We start from the raw sequence: 23,131 nt of genomic DNA on the forward strand, positions 1-23,131 counted from the left end.
CCATTAACCACTACTTTTTGTTTCCCGTTCACTCAGCCAATTCCATATCCATGTTGCTACCATCTCTTTTATTCCATGAGCTATAACTTTGCTCACAAGTCTGTCGTGTGGCACTGTATCAAGCGCCTTTTGAAAATCCATGTATACCACATCAACTGCATTGCCCTCATCAACCCTCTCTGTAACCTCCTCAAAAAACTCCAGCAAGTTAGTTAAACATGATTTTCCCTTAAGAAATCCATGCTGGCTTTCCTTAATTAACCCATATATGTCCATGTGACTATTAATTTTGTCCCAAATTATTCTTTCTACAAGTTTCCCCACCACTGAAGTTAAACTGACAGGCCTTATCTTTACACCCTTTTTGAACATCGGTGCAACATTTGAAATTCTCCAGTCCTCCAGCACCACCCCGAGTCTAAGGAGGACTGAAAAATTATGGCCAGTGCCTCTGCGATTTCTACCCTCACTTCCCTCAGTATCCTTGGATGCATCTCATCCAGTGTTGGTGCTTTATCCACAGCCTATCTAATACATCCTCTTTATCAATTTTAAACCCCTCTCATGTCTGAATTACCTCCTCTTTCACCATTGCCTGGGTTGCATCTTTTTCCTTGGTAAAGACAGATGCAAAGTATTGAATTTAATACCTCAGCTATGCCCTCTGCCTCCACATGTAAATCCCCTTTATGGTCCCTAATCAGCCCCATTCCTCCTTTTACCACCCTTTTACTATTTATATGCCTAAAGAAAACTTTGGGATTCCCTTTAGTGTTAGATGCCAGTCTCTGCTCATGTTCTCTCTTTGCTTCTCTTATTTGCTTTTTCACTTCCCCTCTGGACCTTCTATATTCTGCCTGGTTCTCAATAGTATTTTCTACATGGCATCTGTCATCAGCACACATCTTCTTCTTTATCTTAATCTCTACCTCTTTTGTCATCCAGGGGGCTCTGGATGTGTTTACCCTACCTTTCCCCTTCGAGGAACATATTTTGACTGTGCCTGAAAGATCTCTTCTTTGAAGGTTGTTCAACTACCATTTTTCCTGCCAACCTTTGATTCCAATTTATTCGCCCCAGCTCCGTTCTTACCCCTTTTGAAGTTGGCTTTCCCCCAGTTAATTATTCTTACTCTGGTTTGTTCTTTGTCCTTTTCCATAGTCAGCCTAAACCTTATGACACAATGATCACTGTCCCTTAAATGATCTCCTACTGATAACTGATCCACTTGGCCCACCTCATTCCCAAGAACCAGGTCTAGCAGTGCCTCCTTTCTCATTGGACCAGCAACATACTGCTGTAGAAAATGTTCCTGAACACACTCCAGGAACTCTTGCCCCTCACTGCCCTTTACATTACTACTATCCCACTCTATGTTTGGATAATTAAAGTCCCTCATTATAACTACCCTATAATTTTTGCACCTCTCGGTAATTTCCTTGCACATTTATTCCTCCACGTCCTTCCCACTAGTTGGTGGACTATAGACAACACTGAGCAATGCAACTGCACCTTTTTTGTCCTTTAGCTCGGGCAAATTGATTCTGTCCTCGATCCCTCTGGGACATCCTTTCTCTCCCGCACTGCAATGCTCTCCTTAATCAATACCACCATCCCTCCCATTTTTTTCCCTTTCCTGAACACCTTGTATCCAGGAATATTCAATACCCAGTCTTGCTCTTCTTTGAGCCAGGTCTCTGTTACAGCAACATCATCATATTTCCACATGGCAATCTGCACCTGTAACTCACCAATCTTATAAACCACACTCCGTGCGTTCACATACATGCACATTTAGCCTGATTTAGACTTTATTACTTTCTCCCTTACGCTGAGCCCACCTAATAACTTACTATTTTCCACTCCACTGCTATCTATCTCACCCAGTGTTCTGTGTATCTTGGTATTCCTCTCTGTTATTTCCAAAGCTATTTTAAGCAGGCTTTTGAAGGTGGGAATGAAATGTGGTAAGACAGAGCGGGGATTGAGCAGAGAATTTCAGAGCGCTGGGTTGCAATTCAATCATAAGGTCAGAAGTGGGGATGCTCGCTGATGATTGCACAATGTTCAGCACCATTCGTGATGCCTCAGATACTGAAGCAGTCAGTGTAGAAATGCAGCAAGACCTGGACAATATCCAGGCTTGGGCTGATAAGTGGCAAGTAACATTCGTGCCACACAAGTGCCAGGCAATGACCATCTCCAACAAGAGAGAATCTAACTATCTCCCCTTGACATTCAACAGCATTACCATCGCTGAATCCCCCACTATCAACATCCTAGGGGCTACCATTGATCAGTAACTGAACTGGAGTAGTCATATAAATACCGTGGCTACAAAAACCGGTCAGGGGCTAGGAATCCTGAGGTGAGTAACTCACCTCCTGACTCCCCAAAGCCTGTCCACCACCCACAAGGCACAAGTCAGGAGTGTGATGGAATACTCTCCACTTGCCTGGATGGGTGCAGCTCCAACAACACTGAAGAAGCTCGACACCATCCAGGACAAAGCGGCCCGCTTGATTGGCACCCCATCTACAAACATTCACTCCCTCCACCACCGACGCACAGTGGCAGCAGTGTGTACCATCTACAAGATGCACTGCAGCAATGCACCAAGGCTCTTTAGACAGCACCTTCCAAACCCGCGACCTCTACCAACTAGAAGGACAAGGGCAGCAAATACATGGGAACACCACCACCTGCAAGTTCCTCTCCAAGTCACACACCATCCTGACTTGGAACTATATCGCCGTTCCTTCACTGTCACTGGGTCAAAATCCTGGAACTCCCTTCCTAACAGCACTGTGGGTATACCTACCCCAAATGGACTGCAGCGGTTCAAGAAGGCAGCTCACCACCACCTTCTCAAGGGCAATTAGGGATGGACAATAAATGCTGGCCAGGCCAGTGATGCCTACATCCCATGAATGAATTTTTTAAAAAATTGTCTGCGGCTCTATCCCTTATGGAAGGAAAGAGGGTCGGTCTCAGATGAGAGTAAAGTGCATGCTGAATGCAGGGCTGGAGAAGGGTGCAGGGAGAGAGCAGATGGAGACCCAGGAGGGAAGAGGAAATGAATATTTTAAAGGTATTATGCTGGAGTGGAGGAATTGGTGCAGGTTGACAAGGACAGATGAGCTGCACATAAAACTTGAGCATTTGGACAAGTTGGGAATTTGGGTAGAAGAGAGGTCAGGATGGTGGAAAGGAGAGCACTGAAGCAAGTGAACCATTACAGGCAGGAGAGAGAGAGGGAGAGAGAAACAGATTTCTGAGAGTTCAGGCACTTACCATCGCTGGCACTGATGTACTCTGGATTCGAAGAAGTGTAAAAAATTCCTGTGGGTCCTTCGGTTCGTCTGAAAGCAATAAAAACTCAGTAAACTAACTGCAGCGATAACTTAAAGTAACAGAATTTCACAATGAGAAAAGCACACTTACATTTTATGATAGATAACTTACCTACTCAATTTTCTCAAATATGTTTGTGTCATGCAGGCCCCCACCTTCCAAGAATGAGGCACATATATTTCGCAACACGGTCATTAAATTTTAAAATTGTTACTGAGAAGCAAAGGTGGCTTATTACAAGGTTTTGCCAAGCCCCTGGCTGGAAAGGCATTTTTGTCATACCAGCAGACAGTGTTGGAACAAAGGAACCAGTCCCTGCCCCAATACACAGAAGAAACCTGGTCAAACCAGTCAGTCACGTGACCACCTGCTAGCCAACTAGGGGAGTTTTAAATTGGAGAAACTGTTGTTTGAAGACAGAAAGTTGTTTGCTCCTGGACTGGAAGAGACCTCTCGTGACTGGCTTGCCGCAGCCTCTCTCCTGTCTGCTCTCATCTCTCTCACCAGTTTCAGAAACCATTGAATACATATGAACCCCAAGAGAGAAAAGTCTCCTACAGTGAACAAGGTTTAAGAAGAATACAGGGCCCCAATGAAAAGCAAGAATTACCTAAAAGCAAGGACACTACAGAGAGCTCGAAGCATAATAACAAACCCCCTTCAAAAAATACAAACTGGGTGGTTTTATTTTAATAAAAAAAAGTCAACAGATGAAACTCACCGCCTCAAACATTTTCACTTTATTTTTCTTCTGCTCTTTTCTGTCTCTATTTGCATGTATGTATCGCGTATGCATGCTAGCGGGGCACGGCGCGTGTCCGTAGGGGTTAACCGAATTAGAGTTTAAGTTTTAATAAATTTCACTTTTCTTCTTTAAACCTAAGAAAGACTGTTTATGCTCATTTCTTTGCCTTATATTTGGAAAGCGGTGAACAAGGATTCACCAAGGGGAACTAAACACTGTTTAAAATTAAACCCTGTTATAATAAGACCAGGTGAAGGCTGAGAAAGACCTTTCTCAACTGGTCGTAACATTTGATTGACTTTATTACTTCAGCTATTTAGTTAAAAAAGTATGTTCCATTTAAAAAAAAAGCCCCCAAAATAATCAAGAGGGGCAAGTTTCACCAGGCTATCAATCTTTTTTAAAAAAAAAATAGGGCCAATGAATAGTATTTAGCAACATAGACCATATAGGAGGAAAAAAGACCCCTGCAGTTCAATCGCCGTTCCCACCATGCTGTACTCTCATACTCCTCAATCAGCTTTTATTTGCCTGGACGAGAAACTAACCAGCTCTCTCATGAGTTTTTTCAATGCTACTCAGCTCTCACTCTCTTCCTGTCCAATCTGTTCCACACATTCACCAACCTCTGTGTGAAGCAGTTTGACATTTACTAGAGGCACACCTGAGCAGGAAACTAGCAAAAAATTGCATCACGTAAATTCTATCAGCAACTTTTATGCCCACTGATGGTGATAGCTCACTCTGCCATTCTGGTGACGAAATCACACTTCCAGGACATAATAACCTGCACAAAGATGCAACTTGCAAGCTTGATTTTATATAAAATAATATAACAAGGGTTCTGAAAGATAGCATGTTGGACAGAGTTCAGCAGAAACCAAGCACATTTTTGGCATGGGAAATTTCACTATTAAAAAATCTAAATTCCTTACATTTATAAGTGTATTAATGCATAGTTCTGGCAAATGCTGAATTGTTCCTGTCACTCTCATAAAAAGGGACTACTCCAGCCTACAGATCAATTGGATGTCAGGGTACAGCTGAAACATTATGCTTTATTCCTATCAGTTTGCTGTGCATTTTCTGCATTCACTACTCTGGAGCAAAGTTCGTATTCAAGGTGATGCTATGCAACAGCACAATGGTGCTTCAAAACACCGTACTGAGCTGGGGATCCCCTGCTGTACTGGCACATCTCAGAGGCCAGTGTCTAACCTGGTGAGACCCGGTCACACACACGAACATTTAGCTGGATGTGAGACCTGGAGCAAAGGGAGGAGGAGGAAGACAATAAATTTCAAGATGTCACTGAGAAAACTGTGTTCCGAATAGCCACACAATTGTCCTTACCTCTTCTTCATCACCAAAAAGATGACTGGAACCAGGATGACGAGCAGAGCAATGAAGATTATTGGCCCAATTATCTTGTAAAAGTCACTGCCATGATCTGTGGATAAGCACGAGAAGAAAAAAAGTGTTCAGTCTAAAGGGGTCAGAACTTGATTTGGTGAAAGATGTTGTGTAACGTTGCAGGACAGGAGGAGACCTAACGACTTTGTTGCGGGTTCAATTGTTTTAAAAATGACTTCCATCCACCGAGTTAAGGGAGCCTGCTTCAGAAAAGTGAACACAGAGCTGGTGCAGTGTGCTAGTAAGAGCTGGCTAAGGTTGATTGGGTAAATAGACTAAAAGGTATGGCGGGAAATAAACAATGAGAAATATTTAAAGAAACAATTCAAAATGTTCAACAAAAATACATTCCATTAAGAAATAAAAACTCAGCAAGATCCATCCGAGGCTTATCACAGAAGTTAAGGATAGCATTAGAATTTTAAAAAGAGGCTCAGAATGATGCAAAGAACAGTAGCCTGAGGATTGGGCGTGTTTTTGAAACCAGTATAGGTCAACCAAGAAGTTGATAAAAAGGGAAGAAATTGAATGAGAGTAAACTATCCAGGAATATAAAAACAGATTGCAAGAGCGTTCACAAGAATATAAAAAGAGCTAAAGTAAACATTAGTCCCGCAGAGGCAGAAACAAGAGAATTCATGGGGAATGAGGAAATGACAGACGTTGAACAAATATTTTGTGTCTATCTGCACAGTTGAAGACTCAAATTACATATCAGCAATAGATGGTAACCAAAGGGCGAATAAGAGTGAGGGACTTAAGGTAATTAACATGAGCAGAGACAAAGTATTGGAGAAACTTAAGGGACTAAAAGCTGACAAATCGCCAGGACCTGATGGCCCACATCCCATGGTTCGAAAACAGATAGCTGCAAAGACAGTGAATGCACTGGCTACGATTTTACAAAATTTCCGAGACTCTAGAAGAGGCCCAGTGGATTAGAAGTTAGCAAGTGTAACATTGCTATTCACAAAGGAGGGAGAAAGAAATCAGGGAACTACTAGGCCAGCTAGCCTGACATCAGTTGTTGGGAAAATGTTAGAATCTATCATTAAGGAAGTCTTAACAATGCACGTCTGTTTTATTATTCTTTCACAGGATGTGGGCAACATTGGCTAGGCCAGCATTGGTTGCCCATCCCTAACGGCCCTTGAGAAGGTGTTGAGCCGCCTTCTTGAATTGTTGCAGTCCATGTGGGGTAGGTACACCCACAGTGCTATTAGGAACTGAGTTCGAGGATTTTGACCCAGCAACAGTGAAGGAATGGCGATATAGTTCCAAGTCACGATGGTGTGTGGCTTGGAGGGGAACTTGCAGGTGGTGTTGTTCCCATGCATCTGCTGCCCTTATCCTTCGAGGCAGTAGAGGCTGTGGGTTTGGAAGGTGCTGTTGAAGGAGCCTTGGTGAGTTGCTGTAGTGCATCTTGCAGATGGTACACACTGCTGCCACTGTGGTGGACTGATTTGTCCTGGATGGTGTCGAGCTTCTTGAGTGTTTCTGGAGCTGCACCCTCCAGGCAAGTGGAGAGTATTCCATCACATTCCTGACTTGTGCCTTGTAGATGGTGGACAGGCTTTGAGGAGTCAGGAGGTGAATTACTCGCCGCAAAATTCCCAGCTTCTGAACTGCTTTTGTAGCCACAGAACTTATATGGCTGGTCCAGTTCAGTTTCTGGTTAATGGTAGCCCCCAATATGTTGATAGTGGGGGATTCAGCAAGGGTAGTGCCATTAAATGTCAAGGTGAGATGGTTGGATTATCTCCTGTTGGAGATGGTCATTGCCTGGCACTTGTGTGGCATGAAACAAACTTGCCACCTATCAGCCCTAACCTAGAATGTTGTCCAGGTCTTGCTGGATATGTACACAGACTGCTTCAGTATCTGAGTTGTCACGAATGGTGAACATTGCGCAATCATCAGCGTACATCCTCATTACAGACCTTATGAAGGAGGGAAGGTCATTGATGAAGCAGCTGAAGATGGTTGGGCATAGGACACTAGACTGAGAAACACCTGCAGTGATGTCCTGGGACTGATAATTGACCTCCAAAAACCACAACCGCCTCCTTTGTGCTAGGGTAGGCGGTGGCGTAGTGGTATTATCACTGGACTAGTAACCCAGAGACCCAGGGTACCCTTCTGGGGACATGGGTTCGAATCCCACCACAGCAGAAGGTGGAATTTGAACTTAATAAAAATCTGGAATTAAAAACTAGTCTAATGATGGCCATGAAACCATTGCCGATTGTTGTAAAAACCCATCTGGTTCACTAATGTCCTTTAGGGAAGTAAATCTGCTGTCCTTACCTGGTCTGGCCTACAAGCGACTCCAGACCCACAGCAATGTGATTAACTCTTACACGCCCTCTGAAATGGCCTAGCAAGCCACTCAGTTGTACCTAACCGCTACGAAGTCTATAAAAAGGAATGAAACCGGACGGACCACCCGGCATCGACGTAGGCACCGGAAACGACAACGGCAAACCCAGCCCTGTCAACCCTGCAAAGTCCTCCTTACTAACATCTGGGAGCTTGTGCCAAAGTTGGGAGAGCTGTCCCACAGACTAGTCAAGCAACAGCCTGACATAGTCATACTCACGGAATCATACCTAACAGACAATGTCCCAGACACTGCCATCACCACCCCCGGGTATGTCCTGTCCCACCGGCAGGACAGACCCAGCAGAGGTGGCAGGAAAGTGGTCTACAGTAGGGAGGGAGTTGCCCTGTGAGTCCTCAACATCGACTCCGGAGCTCATGAAGTCCCATGGCATCAGGTTAAATATGGGCAAGGTAACCTCCCACTGATTACCACCTACCGCCCTCCCTCAGCTGATGACTCAGTACTCCTCCATGTTGAACACCACTTGGAGGAAGCACTGAGGGTGGCAAGGGCACAAAATGTACTCTGGGTGGGGGACTTCAATGTCCATCACCATGAGTGGCTCGGTAGCACCACTACTGACCGAGCTGGCCGAGTCCTAAAGGACATGGCTGCTAGACTGGGTCTGCGGCAGTGGAACCAACACGAGGGAAGAACATACTCGACCTCGTCCTCACCAATCTGCCTGCCGCGGATGCATCTGTCCATGACAGTATTGGTAGGAGTGACCACCGCACAGTCCTTGTGCAGACAAAGTCCCACCTTCACATTGAGGACACCGTCCATCGTGTTGTGTGGCACTATCACCGTGCTGAATGGGAGAGATTTCGAATGGATCTAGCAATGCAAAATTGGGCATCCATGAGGCGCTGTGGGCCATCAGCAGCAGCAGAATTGTACTCAACCACAATCTGTAACCTCATGGCCCGGCATATCCCCCACTCTACCATTACCATCAAGCCAGGAGACCAACCCTGGTTCAATGAAGAGTGCAGGAGGGCATGCCAGGAGCAGCACCAGACATACCTCAAAATGAGGTGTCAACCTGGTGAAGCTACAACACAGGACTACTTGCATGCCAAACTGCGTAAGCAGCATGCGATAGATAGAGCTAAGCGATCCCATAACCAACGGATCAGATCTAAGCTCTGCAGTCCTGCCACATCCAGCCGTGAATGGTGGTGGACAATTAAACAACTAACTGGAGGAGGTGGCTCCACAAATATCACCATCCTCAATGATGGGGCAGCCCAGCACATCAGTGCGAAAGATAAGGCTGAAGTATTTGCAACAATCTTCAGCCAGAAGTGCCGAGTTGATGATCCATCTCGGCCTCCTCCTGAAGTCCCCAGCATCACAGATGCCAAACTTCAGCCAATTCAATTCACTCCACGTGATATCAAGAAACGAAAGAAGGCACTGGATACTGCAAAAGCTATGGGCCCTGACAATATTCCGGCAATAGTACTGAAGACCTGTGCTCCAGAACTTGCCGCGCCCCTAGCCAAGCTGTTCCAGTACAGCTACAACACTGGCATCTACCCTGCAATGTGGAAAATTGCCCAGGTATGTCCTGTACACAAAAAGCAGGACAAATCCAACCCGGCCAACTACCGCCCCATTAGTCTACTCTCAATCATCAGTAAAGTGATGGAAGGTGTCAACAGTGCCATCAAGCGGCACTTGCTTAGCAACAACCTGCTCAGTGATGCTCAGTTTGGGTTCCGCCAGGGCCACTCAGCTCCTGACCTCATTACAGCCTTGGTTCAAACATGGACAAAAGAGCTGAACTCAAGGGGTGAGGTGAGAGTGACTGCCCTTGACATCAAGGCAGCATTTGACCGAGTATGGCATCAAGGAGCCCTAGCAAAACTGAGGTCAATGGGAATCAGGGGGAAAACCCTCCGCTGGCTGGAGTCATACCTAGCGCAAAGGAAGATGGTTGTGGTTGTTGGAGGTCAATCATCTGAGCTCCAGGACATCACTGCAGGAGTACCTCAGGGTAGTGTCCTCAGCCCACCCATCTTCAGCTGCTTCATCAATGACCTTCCTTCAATCATAAGGTCAGAAGTGGGGATGTTCGCTGATGATTGCACAATGTTCAGCACCATTCGCAACTTCTCAGATACTGAAGCAGTCTGTGCAGAAATGTAGCAAGACCTGGACAATATCCAGGCTTGGGCTGATAAGTGGCAAGTAACATTCGCGCCACACAAGTGCCAGGCAATGACCATCTCCAACAAAAGAGAATCTAACCATCTCCCCTTGACATTCAACGGCATTACCATCGCTGAATCCCCCACTATCAACATCCTAGGGGCTACCATTGACCAGAAAGCTGAACTGGTGTAGCCATATAAATACCGTGGCTACAAGAGCAGGTCAGAGGCGAGGAATCCTGAGGCGAGTAACTCACCTCCTGACTCCCCAAAGCCTGTCCACCATCTACAAGGCACAAGTCAGGAGTGTGATGGAATACTCTCCACTTGCCTGGATGGGTGCAGCTCCAACAACACTGAAGAAGCTCGACACCATCCAGGACAAAGCGGCCCGCTTGATTGGCACCCCATCTACAAACATTCACTCCCTCCACCACCAACGCACAGTGGCAGCAGTGTGTACCATCTACAAGATGCACTGCAGCAATGCACCAAGGCTCCTTAGACAGCACCTTCCAAACCCGCAACCTCTACCAACTAGAAGGACAAGGGCAGCAAATACATGGGAACACCACCACCTGCAAGTTCCCCTCCAAGTCACACACCATCCTGACTTGGAACTATATCACCATTCCTTCACTGTCGCTGGGTCAAAATCCTGGAACTCCCTTCCTAACAGCACTGTGGGTGTACCTACCCCACATGGACTGCAGCGGTTCAAGAAGGCAGCTCACCACCACCTTCTCAAGGGCAATTAGGGATGGGCAATAAATGCTGGCCTGGCCAGCATCACCCACATCCCGTGAATGAATAAAGAAAAAAAAAGTTATGACTCCACCAGCGGAGAGTTTTCCCCGATTCCCATTGACTCTAGTTTTGCTAGGGCTCCCTGATGCCACACTCGATCAAAAGCTGCTTTAGAATTAGAACATTACAGCGCAGTACAGGCCCTTCGGCCCTCGATGTTGCGCCGACCTTTGATGTCAAGAGCAATCACTCTCACCTCATTTCGAGTTCAGATCATTTGTCCATATTTGGACCAAGGCTGTAATGAGGTCAGGAGCTGAGGGGCCTTGGCGGAACCTAAACTGAGCGTCAGTGAGCAGGTTATTGCTGAGCAAGTGCTGCTTGATAACACTGTCGATGACCCCTCCCATCACTTTGCTGATGATCCAGAGTGGACTGATGGGGCAATAATTGGCCAGGTTGGATTTGTCCTGCTTTTTGTGCACAGGTCATACCTGGGCAAATTTCCACATTGCCGGGTAGATTCCAGTGTTGTAGCTGAACTGGAACAGCTTGGCTAGGGGCATGGCCAGTTCTGGAGCACAAGTCTTCAGTACTATTGCCGGTATGCTGTCTGGTCCCATAGCCTTTGCAGTATCCAGTGCCTTCAGCTATTTCTTGATATCATGTGGATTGAATCGAACTGGCTGAAGACTGGCATCTGTGATGCTGGGGGCCTCAGGAGGAGGCCAAGATGGATCATCCACTTGGCGCTTCAGACTTGTCTTTTGCAATGATGGGCTGAGTTCCCCCATCATTGAGGCTGGGGATATTTGTGGAGCCTCCTCCTCCTGTTAATTGTCCACCACCATTCACGACTTGATTTGGCAGGACTGCAGAGCTTGGATCTGATCCGTTGGTTGTGGGATCGCTTAGCCCTGTCTTTCGCATGCTGCTTCCGTGATTTGGCATGCAAGTCCTTCTGTGTTGTAGCTTCATCAGGTTGCTGATTGACACCTCATGGTGCTGCCCCTGGCATGCTCTCCTACACTCTTCATTGAGCCAGGGTTGATTTCCCGGCTTGATGGTAATGGTAGAGTGCGGGATATGCCGGGCCATTAGGTTACAGATTGTGGTTGAATACAATTCTACGGCTACTGATGGCCCACAGTGCTTCATGGATGCCCAGTTTTGAGTGGCTGGATCGGTTCGAAATCTATCCCATTTAGCATGGTGGTAGTGCCACACAACACGATGGCAGGTATCCACAATGTGAAGACAGGACTTAGTCTCCACGAGGATTGTGTGGTGGTCACAAAAAATCCTAGCATGATTAAACAAAGTCAGCACGGTTTTATAATAGGGAAATTGCGTTTGACTAATTTATTAGAGTTTTTGAGGATGAATCTAATAGAATAGATAAAGGGGAACCAGTAGATGTAGTATACTTGGATTTCCAAAAGGCATTCAATAAGGTGCCACACAAAAGGTTAATACGCAAGAGAAGGGCTCATGGAGTTGGAGATAATATATTAGCATAGGTGGGAGGACTGGTGCACAGACAAAGCAGGGAGTGGGCACAAATGGGGCATTTTCAGGTTGGCAGGCTGTAACTAGTGGAGTGCCACAAGGATCAGTACTGGTGTCTCAGCTATTTACAACCTGTATGAATGACTTCAACGAGGAGACTGAAAATATCTACGTTTTCTGACAATACATGGTGAGGTGGGAATATAAGCTGTAAGGAAGATGCAAAGAGGCTGCAAAGAGATCTAGACAGGTTAAGCGAGTAGGCAACAAGGTAGCAGATGGAGTATAATGTGCAGAAGTGTGAGGTTATTCACTTTGGTAGTAAGAATAGAAAAGTAGAATATTTTTGAAAAGGTGTGAAACTTCTAAATGTTGATTTTGAGAGACTCTTACTAAGAACACAAAGTTAGCATGCAGGCACAGCAAGCAATTAGGAAGGCAAATGGCTTCTATTGCAAGGGGATTGGAGTACAAGAAAAAAGAAGTTTTGCTGCAATTGTACAGGGCTTTGGTGAGACCACACCTGGACAATGTGCAGTTCTGGTTTCCATATTTAAGGAAGGATACACTTGCATTGGAGGCAGTACTGCGAAGGTTCATTAGATTGTTTCCTGGGATGAGAGGGTTGTCCTATGATTACAGGCTGAGTAAAATTGGGCATATACTGTCTAGACTTTAGAAGAATGAGAGATGATCTCATTGAAATATACAAGATTCTGAAGGGGATTGACAGGGTAGACACTGAAGTTGTTTCCCCTGGCTGGAGAATCTAGAACACGGGGGAGCAGTCTCAAGATAAGGGGTTGATCAGTTAGGACCGAGATGAGAAATTTCTTCACTCGGAGGGCTGCAAGCCTTTGGAATTATCTACCCCAGACAGCTGCAGATGCTCCATCATTGCTTATATTTAAGGCCGAGATAAGACAGATTTTTAGTCTCTCGAGGAATCAAGGGTTATGGGGAGCAGACGGGAAAGTGGAGTTGAGGCAGAAGAACAGCCATGATCGTACTGAATGGCGGAATAGGCTTGAGCGGCCATATGGTCTACTCCTGTTCCTATTTCTTATGTTCTTCAGCAGATATCCAATTCCATTTACACAGCTGATACCAGAACTGAGAGGTTATAGCTATCAGGCAAGACTGAGCAGACTGGGCCTCTTTTCTCTAGAAAAAAAGAGTGAGACGTGACCCGATTAGAGGTATTTAAAATAATGAAAGGTTTAATAGGCTAGTCATAGAGATGTTTCCACCTATAGGGGAGACCAAAACTAGGGGCCATAAATATACAATTGTCCCTAAGAAATCCGATAGGGAATTCAGGAGAAACTCTTCTACCCAGGGAGTAGTGAGAATGTGGAATTCCCTACCACAGGGAGTACTTGAGGTGAATAGCATAGATAGATTGAATGGGAAGCTAGATAAGCACATGAGGGAGAAAGGAATGAGAGGATATGTTGATAGAGTGAGATGAAATAGAGGGGGAGGAGGCTGTGTGGAGCATAAACATCAGCACAGACCAGTTATTTGAATTCAGTTCTGATTTCCTGTTGCTGGACATTGAACTAATCAAATGGCTCAGATGCGATATTTAGATAAAGTGCACACCGTAAGTACACAAATAAAAGATGTCTTAAACTATGTTAACAATGGCTTGTCTAATGCTTCCAGATGTCACATTTCGTTACAGATGGAAAACAACCTAAAAACTTTCGATGCTTCCGAGCTACCACCTGAAACTGACATTTCAAAATGCAAAGTTGCCTGATCAAACAATTAAATTCTGAAGTAAATTGACAATGTGATCAATGAGACATAGTGGTTTTAAAGTGGCACAGGCTGAGTGCAGCAGAGCAAAGCATTGTGTATTCCACGGTACGCTAGTCTAGTCCCATCTTTTTAAAGAGGCACAGCCCTTCAATCTCCTTAGGGCAAGAGGCACACGCATCCAGTGTAAAATGGCCAGGATTGCAGCAGAGGCTGAGGACAATCAGGCAGGAGGACCTGTCAGATCTGTCCCCTTCCCAACTGGTTCATGGCACGACAGTTACTTACTTCTAGTGAGTGACCAAAATGTAGTTATATTGGCATGGGGGAACCTATTAAAAGCATTTCAATCAATTGACACTGCCCTGACCCCGTGCACTCTAGTGAGATCAGGATTAGAGATCACTGATAGAATCTCCCTGCTCAGCATAGTGGGGAAAGTCTTTGCTCGAGTCGCTTTAAACAGGCTCCAGAAGCTGGCCGAGCGCGTCTACCCTGAGGCACAGTGTGGCTTTCGTGCAGAGAGATCGACCATTGACATGCTGTTCTCCCTTCGTCCGATACAGGAGAAATGCCGCGAACAACAGATGCCCCTCTACATTGCTTTCATTGATCTCACCAAAGCCTTTGACCTCGTCAGCAGATGTGGTCTCTTCAGACTACTAGAAAAGATTGGATGTCCACCAAAGCTACTAAGTATCATCAGCTCATTTCATGACGATATGAAAGGCACAATTCAACATAGCGGCACCTCATCAGACCCCTTTCCTATCCTGAGTGGCGTGAAACAGGGATGTGTTCTCACACCCACACTTTTTGGGATTTTTTTCTCCCTGCTGCTCTCTCATGCATTCAAGTCTTCAGAAGAAGGAATTTTCCTCCGCACAAGATCAGGGGGCAGGTTGTTCAACCTTGCCCGTCTAAGAGCGAAGTCCAAAGTACGGAAAGTCCTCATCAGGGAACTCTTCTTTGCTGATGATGCTGCTTTAACATCTCACACAGAAGAGTGTCTGCAGAGTCTCATCGACAGGTTTGCGGCTGCCTGCAACGAATTTGGCCTAACCATCAGCCTCAAGAAAATGATCATGGGACAGGACGTCAGAAATGCTCCATCCATCAATATTGGCGACCACGCTCTGGAAGTGGTTCAAGAGTTCACCTACCGAGGCTCAACTATCACCAGTAACCTGTCTCTCGATACAGAAATCAACGAGCGCATGGGAAAGGCTTCCACTGCTATGTCCAGACTGGCCAAGAGAGTGTGGGAAAATGGCGCACTGACACGGAACACAAAAGTCCGAGTGTATCAGGCCTGTGTCCTCAGTACCTTGCTCTATGGCAGCGAGGCCTGGACAATGTATGTCAGCCAAGAGCGACGTCTCAATTCATTCTATCTTCGCTGCCTCCGGAGAATACTTGGCATCAGGTGGCAGGACCGTATCTCCAACACAGAATTCCTCGAGACGGCCAACATCCCCAGCTTATACACACTACTGAGTCAGCGGCGCTTGAGATGGCTCGGCCATGTGAGTCGCATGGAAGATGGCAGGATCCCCAAGGACACATTGTACAGCGAGCTCGCCACTGGTATCAGACACACCGGCCGTCCATGTCTCCGCTTTAAAGACGTCTGCAAACGCGACATGAAGTCCTGTCATTGATCACAAGTCATGGGAGTCAGTTGCCAGCGTTCGCCAGAGCTGGCGGGCAGTCATAAAGGCGGGGCTAAAGTGTGGCGAGTCGAAGAGACTTAGCAGTTGACAGGAAAAAAGACAGAAGCGCAAGGGGAGAGCCAACTGTGTAACAGCCCCGACAAACAAATTTTTCTGCAGCACCTGTGGAAGAGCCTGTCACTCTAGAATTGACCTTTATAGCCACTCCAGGCGCTGCTCCACACACCACTGACCACCTCCAGGCACTTACCCATTGTCTCTCGAGATAAGGAGGCCAAAGAAGAAGAGGATGTCTGCTCCACCGCATTTTATTCAACTCACTGTAAGCAATTCTATGGAAAATCTGCTAGTATATAATTTTAAAAATTAGGGTGGGGGAGTTGGGGAGGAGAAAGCCAGATATATCATCCTGGGTTCTTCTGACCAAGAGCTTGAAATTTACACGCAATTTGTTGACCTTAACAATCCACAGGCAGCTAGAACTATCTGGGATTTCCTCAGTAAATACTGCAGCAGTGGTCTAAAGGGGAGAGACAAGGTTATCAGCTCAATTCCTAAACGTGCCGCAGACCCCAGATTAACCAGAAGCAACAACAAAATGGATCTGTAATTTTTGACTTACTGAAGTTTTGAAGTCCATCAGTTGTAAATGCAACATCCCCATCATGTAAAAACTATCATTGGTTCAAAATCTTCAGAACCAATCACAAAACACTTAATCATTGTTTCCAAGCACGTTTTGGCTCCTAGCAAATTTCAGACAATCAAGATGTGCTACGTTACAATGAACTAAATGCTTAAGAGTTATTTTGGTCTACTCCAGGGAACTTTCATCCCAAGAGAAACTGTTTTACTAGTTACTTCACTGTATCCAAGCAAATTTCCTCTCACCACGTTTAAATGTGATAGGAAAGAGTATGCATTCTGGTTCACAATGATCCCGGTCACAGGAGATCCACTAATAGACACGATCCAGCTTCCGGTCACATCAGTAGGTAAGTATAGATCACAGACTGAGACAGAAATTATCGTAAAAACCAGCAGACCAATTAATCCTTATCCTATCAAAAGGCTCAACCTCATGCACTGTCTCTGCAACCCAAATAAGGACAGACCAAAAAGAATTGCCTGGAAAGAAACACTTGCAAAATTCCCAGGAAAAATTCTTGGGAAATGCCTTCTGATTCTATAAGGCAATCAACAAGAGACCCATGATGCATCATTTATCACAGACCACTGTTGAGAAATAAACATGATGTACAACATTAATTTGGCTGTTCCATGATTCCAATCTGCCTTTATACTGCAAAGCAGGCAACTTTAGCTGAATAGAATGCAGGTTCAGGGTTTTGGGACTTGCTACCCCACGGATTTCACTGGGAACCTTCAAGAGCTATTAGAAAGTTGTGAATGCTCATTTCTGCACACTCCAAAGTGGAGATCGAGCCAGGATTAAATACAGACCCAAAAGTGAAAACAAAAAATGCTGGAAATACGCAGTAGGTCGGGCAGCATCTGTGGAGAGAGAAACAGAGTTAACGTTTCAGGTCTATGACCTCTTCATCATCGACCTGAAACAGTAACTCTGTTTCTCTCTCCATAGATGCTGCCTGACCTACTGAGCATTTCCAGCATTTTCTGTTTTTATTTCATTTCCAGCATCTGCAGAATTTTGCTTTTGCATTAAGTATAGACCCACTTGGCTTTTCTGAGAAAACTTACTGGTGTTTGAGTCTTGAATGCAGAAGGAGATCGGCTCTGTCCAGGAGCCATTCCCGGCCAACGACGTCGCTCGTACTTTCACAGTATAGTTCCCAGGATGGTGCACTTTCAGTTTGCACCCTTGCTCATTGAGGTACCTTTTACGAGACACACACTGTTGCATCTCCTGCAGCAAAGACCAAAGAAAGGCATCTCGAGTGTCAATTCTCAAAGATATAAGAAAGCAAGTGTTTTTACTTCATGCTTAATTAAAGCAGGTTCAGTAACTAGGAGCAACTTATCATCTGCATTTAATGGGAAAGTAAAAATATACAACAACATCAATTGTTTCAGACATAAGAAGTCTTATTTGACTATAATCTATACTTCATCAAAAATCATACATGCACACAATTCATGTTCAATTTCCTACTGTCACAATTTTTGGTCACAATCTTATGTCAATATTTGACATTGAAACTGCCCATGTAAAGATTGAAAATGGAAACACAGTATGTAAACAGTTGTGTAACTGTGTAACACTGCAATTGCAGGCTCTGGCCAGTAAGGATGCTGTGGAGATGAGTTTCTAAAGTGTCTTGCCAACTCCACTGGCATCCTTATAGGGGGGAAAAAAACTGACCACGTGGACAATTTCTTTTTATTTGCTCATGGGATGTGGGTGCCGCTGCAGCATTTAATGCCCATCCTAAATGCCTTTGAGAAGGTGGTGGTGAGACAGTCTTTGATCCACAACTGTTCTATTCTCAATCCACAGTTCAGTACAAATACCAGTTCCCACTCTTCCCTTCTGGACTAACTCACTGACTGGGGAAAAACCGAACCCTTAAATACAAACTGAAATGAGCATCACCTGCACTCTATTAAACAATGAATTAAGTCCTTGTTAATTAAAGGGACCAGCATTTTCAATATAGTCACACATGACGTAGGTATGCCCTAGTACTGTTAGGGACAGTGTTCCAGGATTTTGACCCTGTGACAGTAAATGAACAGTGATATATTTTCAAGTGAGAATGGTGAGTGACTTGGAGGGGAACTTGCAGGTGGTGGTGTTCCCATGCGTCTGCTGCCCTTGTTCTTCTAGGTGGTTAGGTCATGGCTTCGAAGGTGTTGTTGAAGGAGCCTTGAGGAGTTGCTGCAGGCATCTTGTCAATGGTACACGCTGCTGCCACCCTGCATTGGTGGTGGAGGGAGTGAATGTTTAAGGTGGTGGATGGGGTGCCAATCAAGTGGGATTGCGCTAGATGATGTCGAGCTTCTTGAGCGTTGTTGGCAAATGGAGAGTAGTCCATTACACTCCTGAATTGTGTCTCGTGGATGGTGGTCAGGCTTTGGACAGTCAGGTGGTGAACAACTTGCTGCAGAATTCCCAGCCTCTGACATAATATTTACGTGGCTGGTCCAGTTAATTTACTAGTTATTACACAATAATTATGTTCAAAATGCTTCTCACTCACCTCAGAGTCCATAAGGCGCTTGTAATGCACTTCATACAACACAATGAGACCGTTAGGATTCTTCGGTTCCTCCCATTTAATATGAACCACTTTGTCGATTACCTCATGTGTGACTGAACCCACAATGTCATCAGCCTTTGCTGTAAAACAAAACAAAGAAAAATTAATTCAAATGAATAGCCCCAATAACACATGACACAGTACAAACTGCATTTTATGTAGCAAATCAGGTGACTCTTGCATTCTCAAGTGTCTCGATGCAAATTCTGACTTATTGGGCGACCTAGATGAACAACCATATCGCACAGTACAGGGCACCACGAGTGGGAGAAATGACTAGCTAACTCAAGTAGTCATGGACAGCTTGAGCATTAAAACCTTGTGGAATATAGGAAAGTAGAAAGAAAGGCTTGCACTTAATAGAGCTTACCACAACCACCAATATCTCAAAGCGCTTTACAGCCAATGACGTACTTTTTGAAGTGTAGTCACTGCAGTAATGCAGGAAATGCAACAACCAATCTGTGCACAGCAAGCTCCCACAAACAGCAACATGATAATGACCAGATAATCTGTTTTTGTGTTGTCGATTGAGGGATAAATATTGGTCAGAACACCGGGGATAACTCCCCCACTCAAAATAGTGCCATGGGATCTTTTACGCCCACCTCGGAGGGCAGACAGGACCTCCATTTAACATCTCATCTGAAAGACCACACCTCTGACAGTGCAGCAGTCCCTCCCAACTGCACTAGAGTGTCAGCCTTGATTTTTGTGCTCAAGTCCTGGAGTGGGACTTAAACCCAGAAGACTGAGGGAGATGAAGAACTCTAAGTTTGTGGTTTTAAGAAAGGAATGAATGAAGCGGAGTCAGCGTCATTGTTATGGCTAAACATTTCAGTACGCTTGGTGCAAATTCATAACTATTCAGGGAGTCTGTTTGCACACTGCACACAACACCTCACAGAGAGCAGATTGCACTGTTAACAGGGATCAACTCTAACAGATCACTCAGAACGTGGTCCCAGGAGGCCAGTCCCTGTGAGGAGGCCTGCTCAACACTTCCGCACGACTGTATAACTGGGAACAGAACTTTCTGTGTGGATAACATACCATGAACTTTTATCCCAATGCACCGCAGCTAACCCAAGTTTTATCACCCTACAGAAAGAGCAAACTTAACTTGGATTTACACTTCAAAAACCTGTTAAACATGGGAACAGAGTGCTACAGTGATTTCGACAATGACCTTCCACATTTGGGACCTGGTTCAAACATGGCCTGAGCTGATGACTTGCAAGCCTCCTTTCTCTACTAGCTGTCAGGTGGCTGGGAGATATGGCTCAGTGGGGAACACTCTCATCTTAGCAACAGAAGGTCATGACTTCAAACCCCACTCCAGAGACTTGACTGACATTCCCAGTGCAGTACTGAGGGAGTGCTGCACTCCCAGAGATGCCCTCTCAGATTAACAATTAAAAATCCCATGGCACTATTGGAAGAGGAGCAGGGGAGTGGCCCTGGTGACTTGGCCAACTTCAACCAAAATCATTTACCTCATTGCTGTTTCTGGAACCTAGCAGTGTGAAAATTGACTGCCACATTTGCCCTCATTTCAAAAGTATTTCATTGGCTGTGAGAGTACAAATGGCTCTCTATAAACACAAGTTAATTTATTCTTTCCACAGAAAGAAAAACTAGCTTGTGCAGTGCCGATCCAATTTCTAGTGGGCCAAATTAAACAAAATTTAACAAAAATGCCACAAAGACATTCAATTAACTTCAAAACTTTTAAGCATTCCACATTGCTAACATTCTGGACATGCCTGGAGGTCAGCCCAGGGAATGCCAGAGGAAGTCTGTAAATGTCAAAAGCAAGTGACCCAAATGGATGAGTCGTCAATAACTTGTCTGATAATTACAATGCTGTTTGATTTATCCAACCAGTACAAACCTTTGGCCATTTTAAATTTTGCAAGGGACAGACATGTCCTGTCCACAAACCTTAATTTTTATTGTCAAAACTTTTGGTTAGAGTTTGCTGTGAACATTTATCATTCCAAACTGCTATTTCAACATCCTCTATTCAATTCTGCTATGTCAATAATCACAAGGTAGTTGTAGTCTCTCCCCACTAGGTGGCTCAGTGTTGTGACTTCCTGACATCTCTTTTTCTTCCCCTAACTCCGCTGCCACCTTAGATATGTAAACAAACACTTGTATGCCAATTGACTGCTGGCAACTCCTTTTACTAGCAATTGAATAGAAATGACAGGAAATTAAACATTACGTTCTCCCCTACCTTCAGGCATGGTCCTTGCACTGACATAGGCTGCAACACTGCATCCCACAGTTTCCACATCATGGTTGCACGCATGGATTTCAATTCGATACCCCGAGAAATGGCGCAGGTTGGAGATCACCAGAGACTCCTTCATCCAGACCTTCTCCGATAATTTCGGATACTCCTCCTCTGGCGATTTTGTTGCAGACATGTTACTCATGGAGGTGGGCGTGGTCACTTCCAGAACACTGCTGTTCGAAAAGATTCCCAGTTCCCTACGTTTCCGCGAAGGTCTAAAACCAACGGCGACAAACAGGCAGTTTTAAAACTGTGTTAATGTTAAAAGTGCACATAGTGACAGCTGGAGAGAGGAGGGGCAACATGATCTCCAGAATTTTTTTTTTTTAAAGTTTAAAAAATTCATTCTTGGGATGTGGGCATCGCTGGAAAGGCCAGCATTTATTGTTCATCGCCACATTCCCTGCGGTATGATACAACTGTGTGGCTTACTAGGCCAATTCAGAGGGCAGTCAAGATTCAACCACATTGGTGAAGGACTCAAGTCATATACAGAGCAGGCTGGATGAGGACAGGTTTCTTCCCAAAGAAAAACAGTGAACCAGTTGGGTTCTTTACAACACCCTCGTGGTCACTTTTACAAATAGTAGCTTGTTTTTTTTTCCAACTGAATTCAGTTGCTCAAAATGCCATGGTGGAATTTGAACTCACGTTCTCTGGATTACTAGCCCAGTTACATTAACATTATACTACCGTACCCAGGAAAAGGTAAGAAACTTTATAATTTATTGTTGGGAGGGAAGAGGATATTTGTGGGTACTAACATGTGGCATCCAATGGTATTCCTTGCAGTTGGCACTGGACAACATGAAGAATGTGAACTCCTGCCTCCAACAGCACCCAGGGCCCAATTATATTAGGATCTGCTGAGCAGAAGCAATGCAAAAATGCAGGCTTCCAAGGCACCACCAAGTCTCCTCCAGGTCCACCAAGGAAGAGGAGTGCATTGCAACTGGAAAACAGGGAGCACGGGAATCTTGGCTTGCAGCCCCTCACTCTCCCTCCGTCCTTCCCCACAAAAATTTTCTTTTAAAACAACACAGGATTAAATTATTTTGCCAGTGAACCGGCTTGCATGAATTCACTACAGACCAACGAGCCACTCCGGTTCATTCTTAGTGCAGTTAACTTGCTCCTTTCAGAATGCCAGGCAGCGCCATTACTGCAGCTGTGCCAAGTGAATGAGGAGCTTCCAGCAAGTGAGAACACAATAGCAAGGGTGCAAGTGCATGAGTGGAAAAAGCGGCACATTGAAGCCTTTATACCCTGCAACAACTTAACCTGGCAAGAGTGGTAATAATCAGGTAATCCAATTGGATAAACTAGATACAAAAATCAAGGAACTCAGAACCAAAAGCACAGCTGTCTGGATATTTATAACGTTTAAGCGCAGTTTTAAACTCCCATGTTAAAGTGCTATAGGGTATAGATAAAACCAGCTCATGACAATGCGTTGCAAAGTTACTTTCACTGATGCAGTGTGTCCTTGAAACAGGAACTACCTGGACGTCCAGACTTTACTGGAATTTTGAACTGAGAAATGCAGGTACTCTAGTACGTGTTACTGTCTCTCAAATTACTGGCATATTGTATTAAACAAGGCAGCGTGTAACCTTCACTTTAGAGATAGATGAGGCTCCACCAAAGGCTCGATGGCCAATTGCATATAGCTTGATTTGAAACTGGGCAGCAGATGCCGGGAGTCCCACATTCAATCATTTAGATTCACAGGTCTCATCTGAGGCATTTTCGGTACTTCAAATACCTTCAGTGACCTGGTTTGCAGAGGGGAAATGAATCTGCCAGGTTTGCTCCCAATTGGTAACCAGTGGCCCTTACT

General features: G+C 45.1%; 1 protein-coding gene across 2 annotated transcripts in view; it reads right to left on the minus strand.

Moving 5' to 3' along the window:
* LOC137351565 (insulin receptor-like) overlaps window positions 1-23,131 on the minus strand; it is a 245,345-nt gene that overhangs the window by 18,667 nt on the left and 203,547 nt on the right. For both annotated transcript variants that reach the window (XM_068016102.1, XM_068016101.1), the window contains 5 exons: window positions 21,232-21,506; window positions 18,930-19,069; window positions 17,470-17,635; window positions 5,453-5,549; window positions 3,295-3,362 (listed from right to left, as the gene is read on the minus strand). In XM_068016102.1, the coding sequence (XP_067872203.1) occupies window positions 3,295-3,362; window positions 5,453-5,549; window positions 17,470-17,635; window positions 18,930-19,069; window positions 21,232-21,506 (746 nt within the window). The remainder of the gene's footprint in view (window positions 1-3,294; window positions 3,363-5,452; window positions 5,550-17,469; window positions 17,636-18,929; window positions 19,070-21,231; window positions 21,507-23,131) is intronic.

Source organism: Heterodontus francisci, chromosome 36 (assembly GCF_036365525.1).
Source record: "Heterodontus francisci isolate sHetFra1 chromosome 36, sHetFra1.hap1, whole genome shotgun sequence".
NCBI lineage: Eukaryota > Metazoa > Chordata > Chondrichthyes > Heterodontiformes > Heterodontidae > Heterodontus > Heterodontus francisci.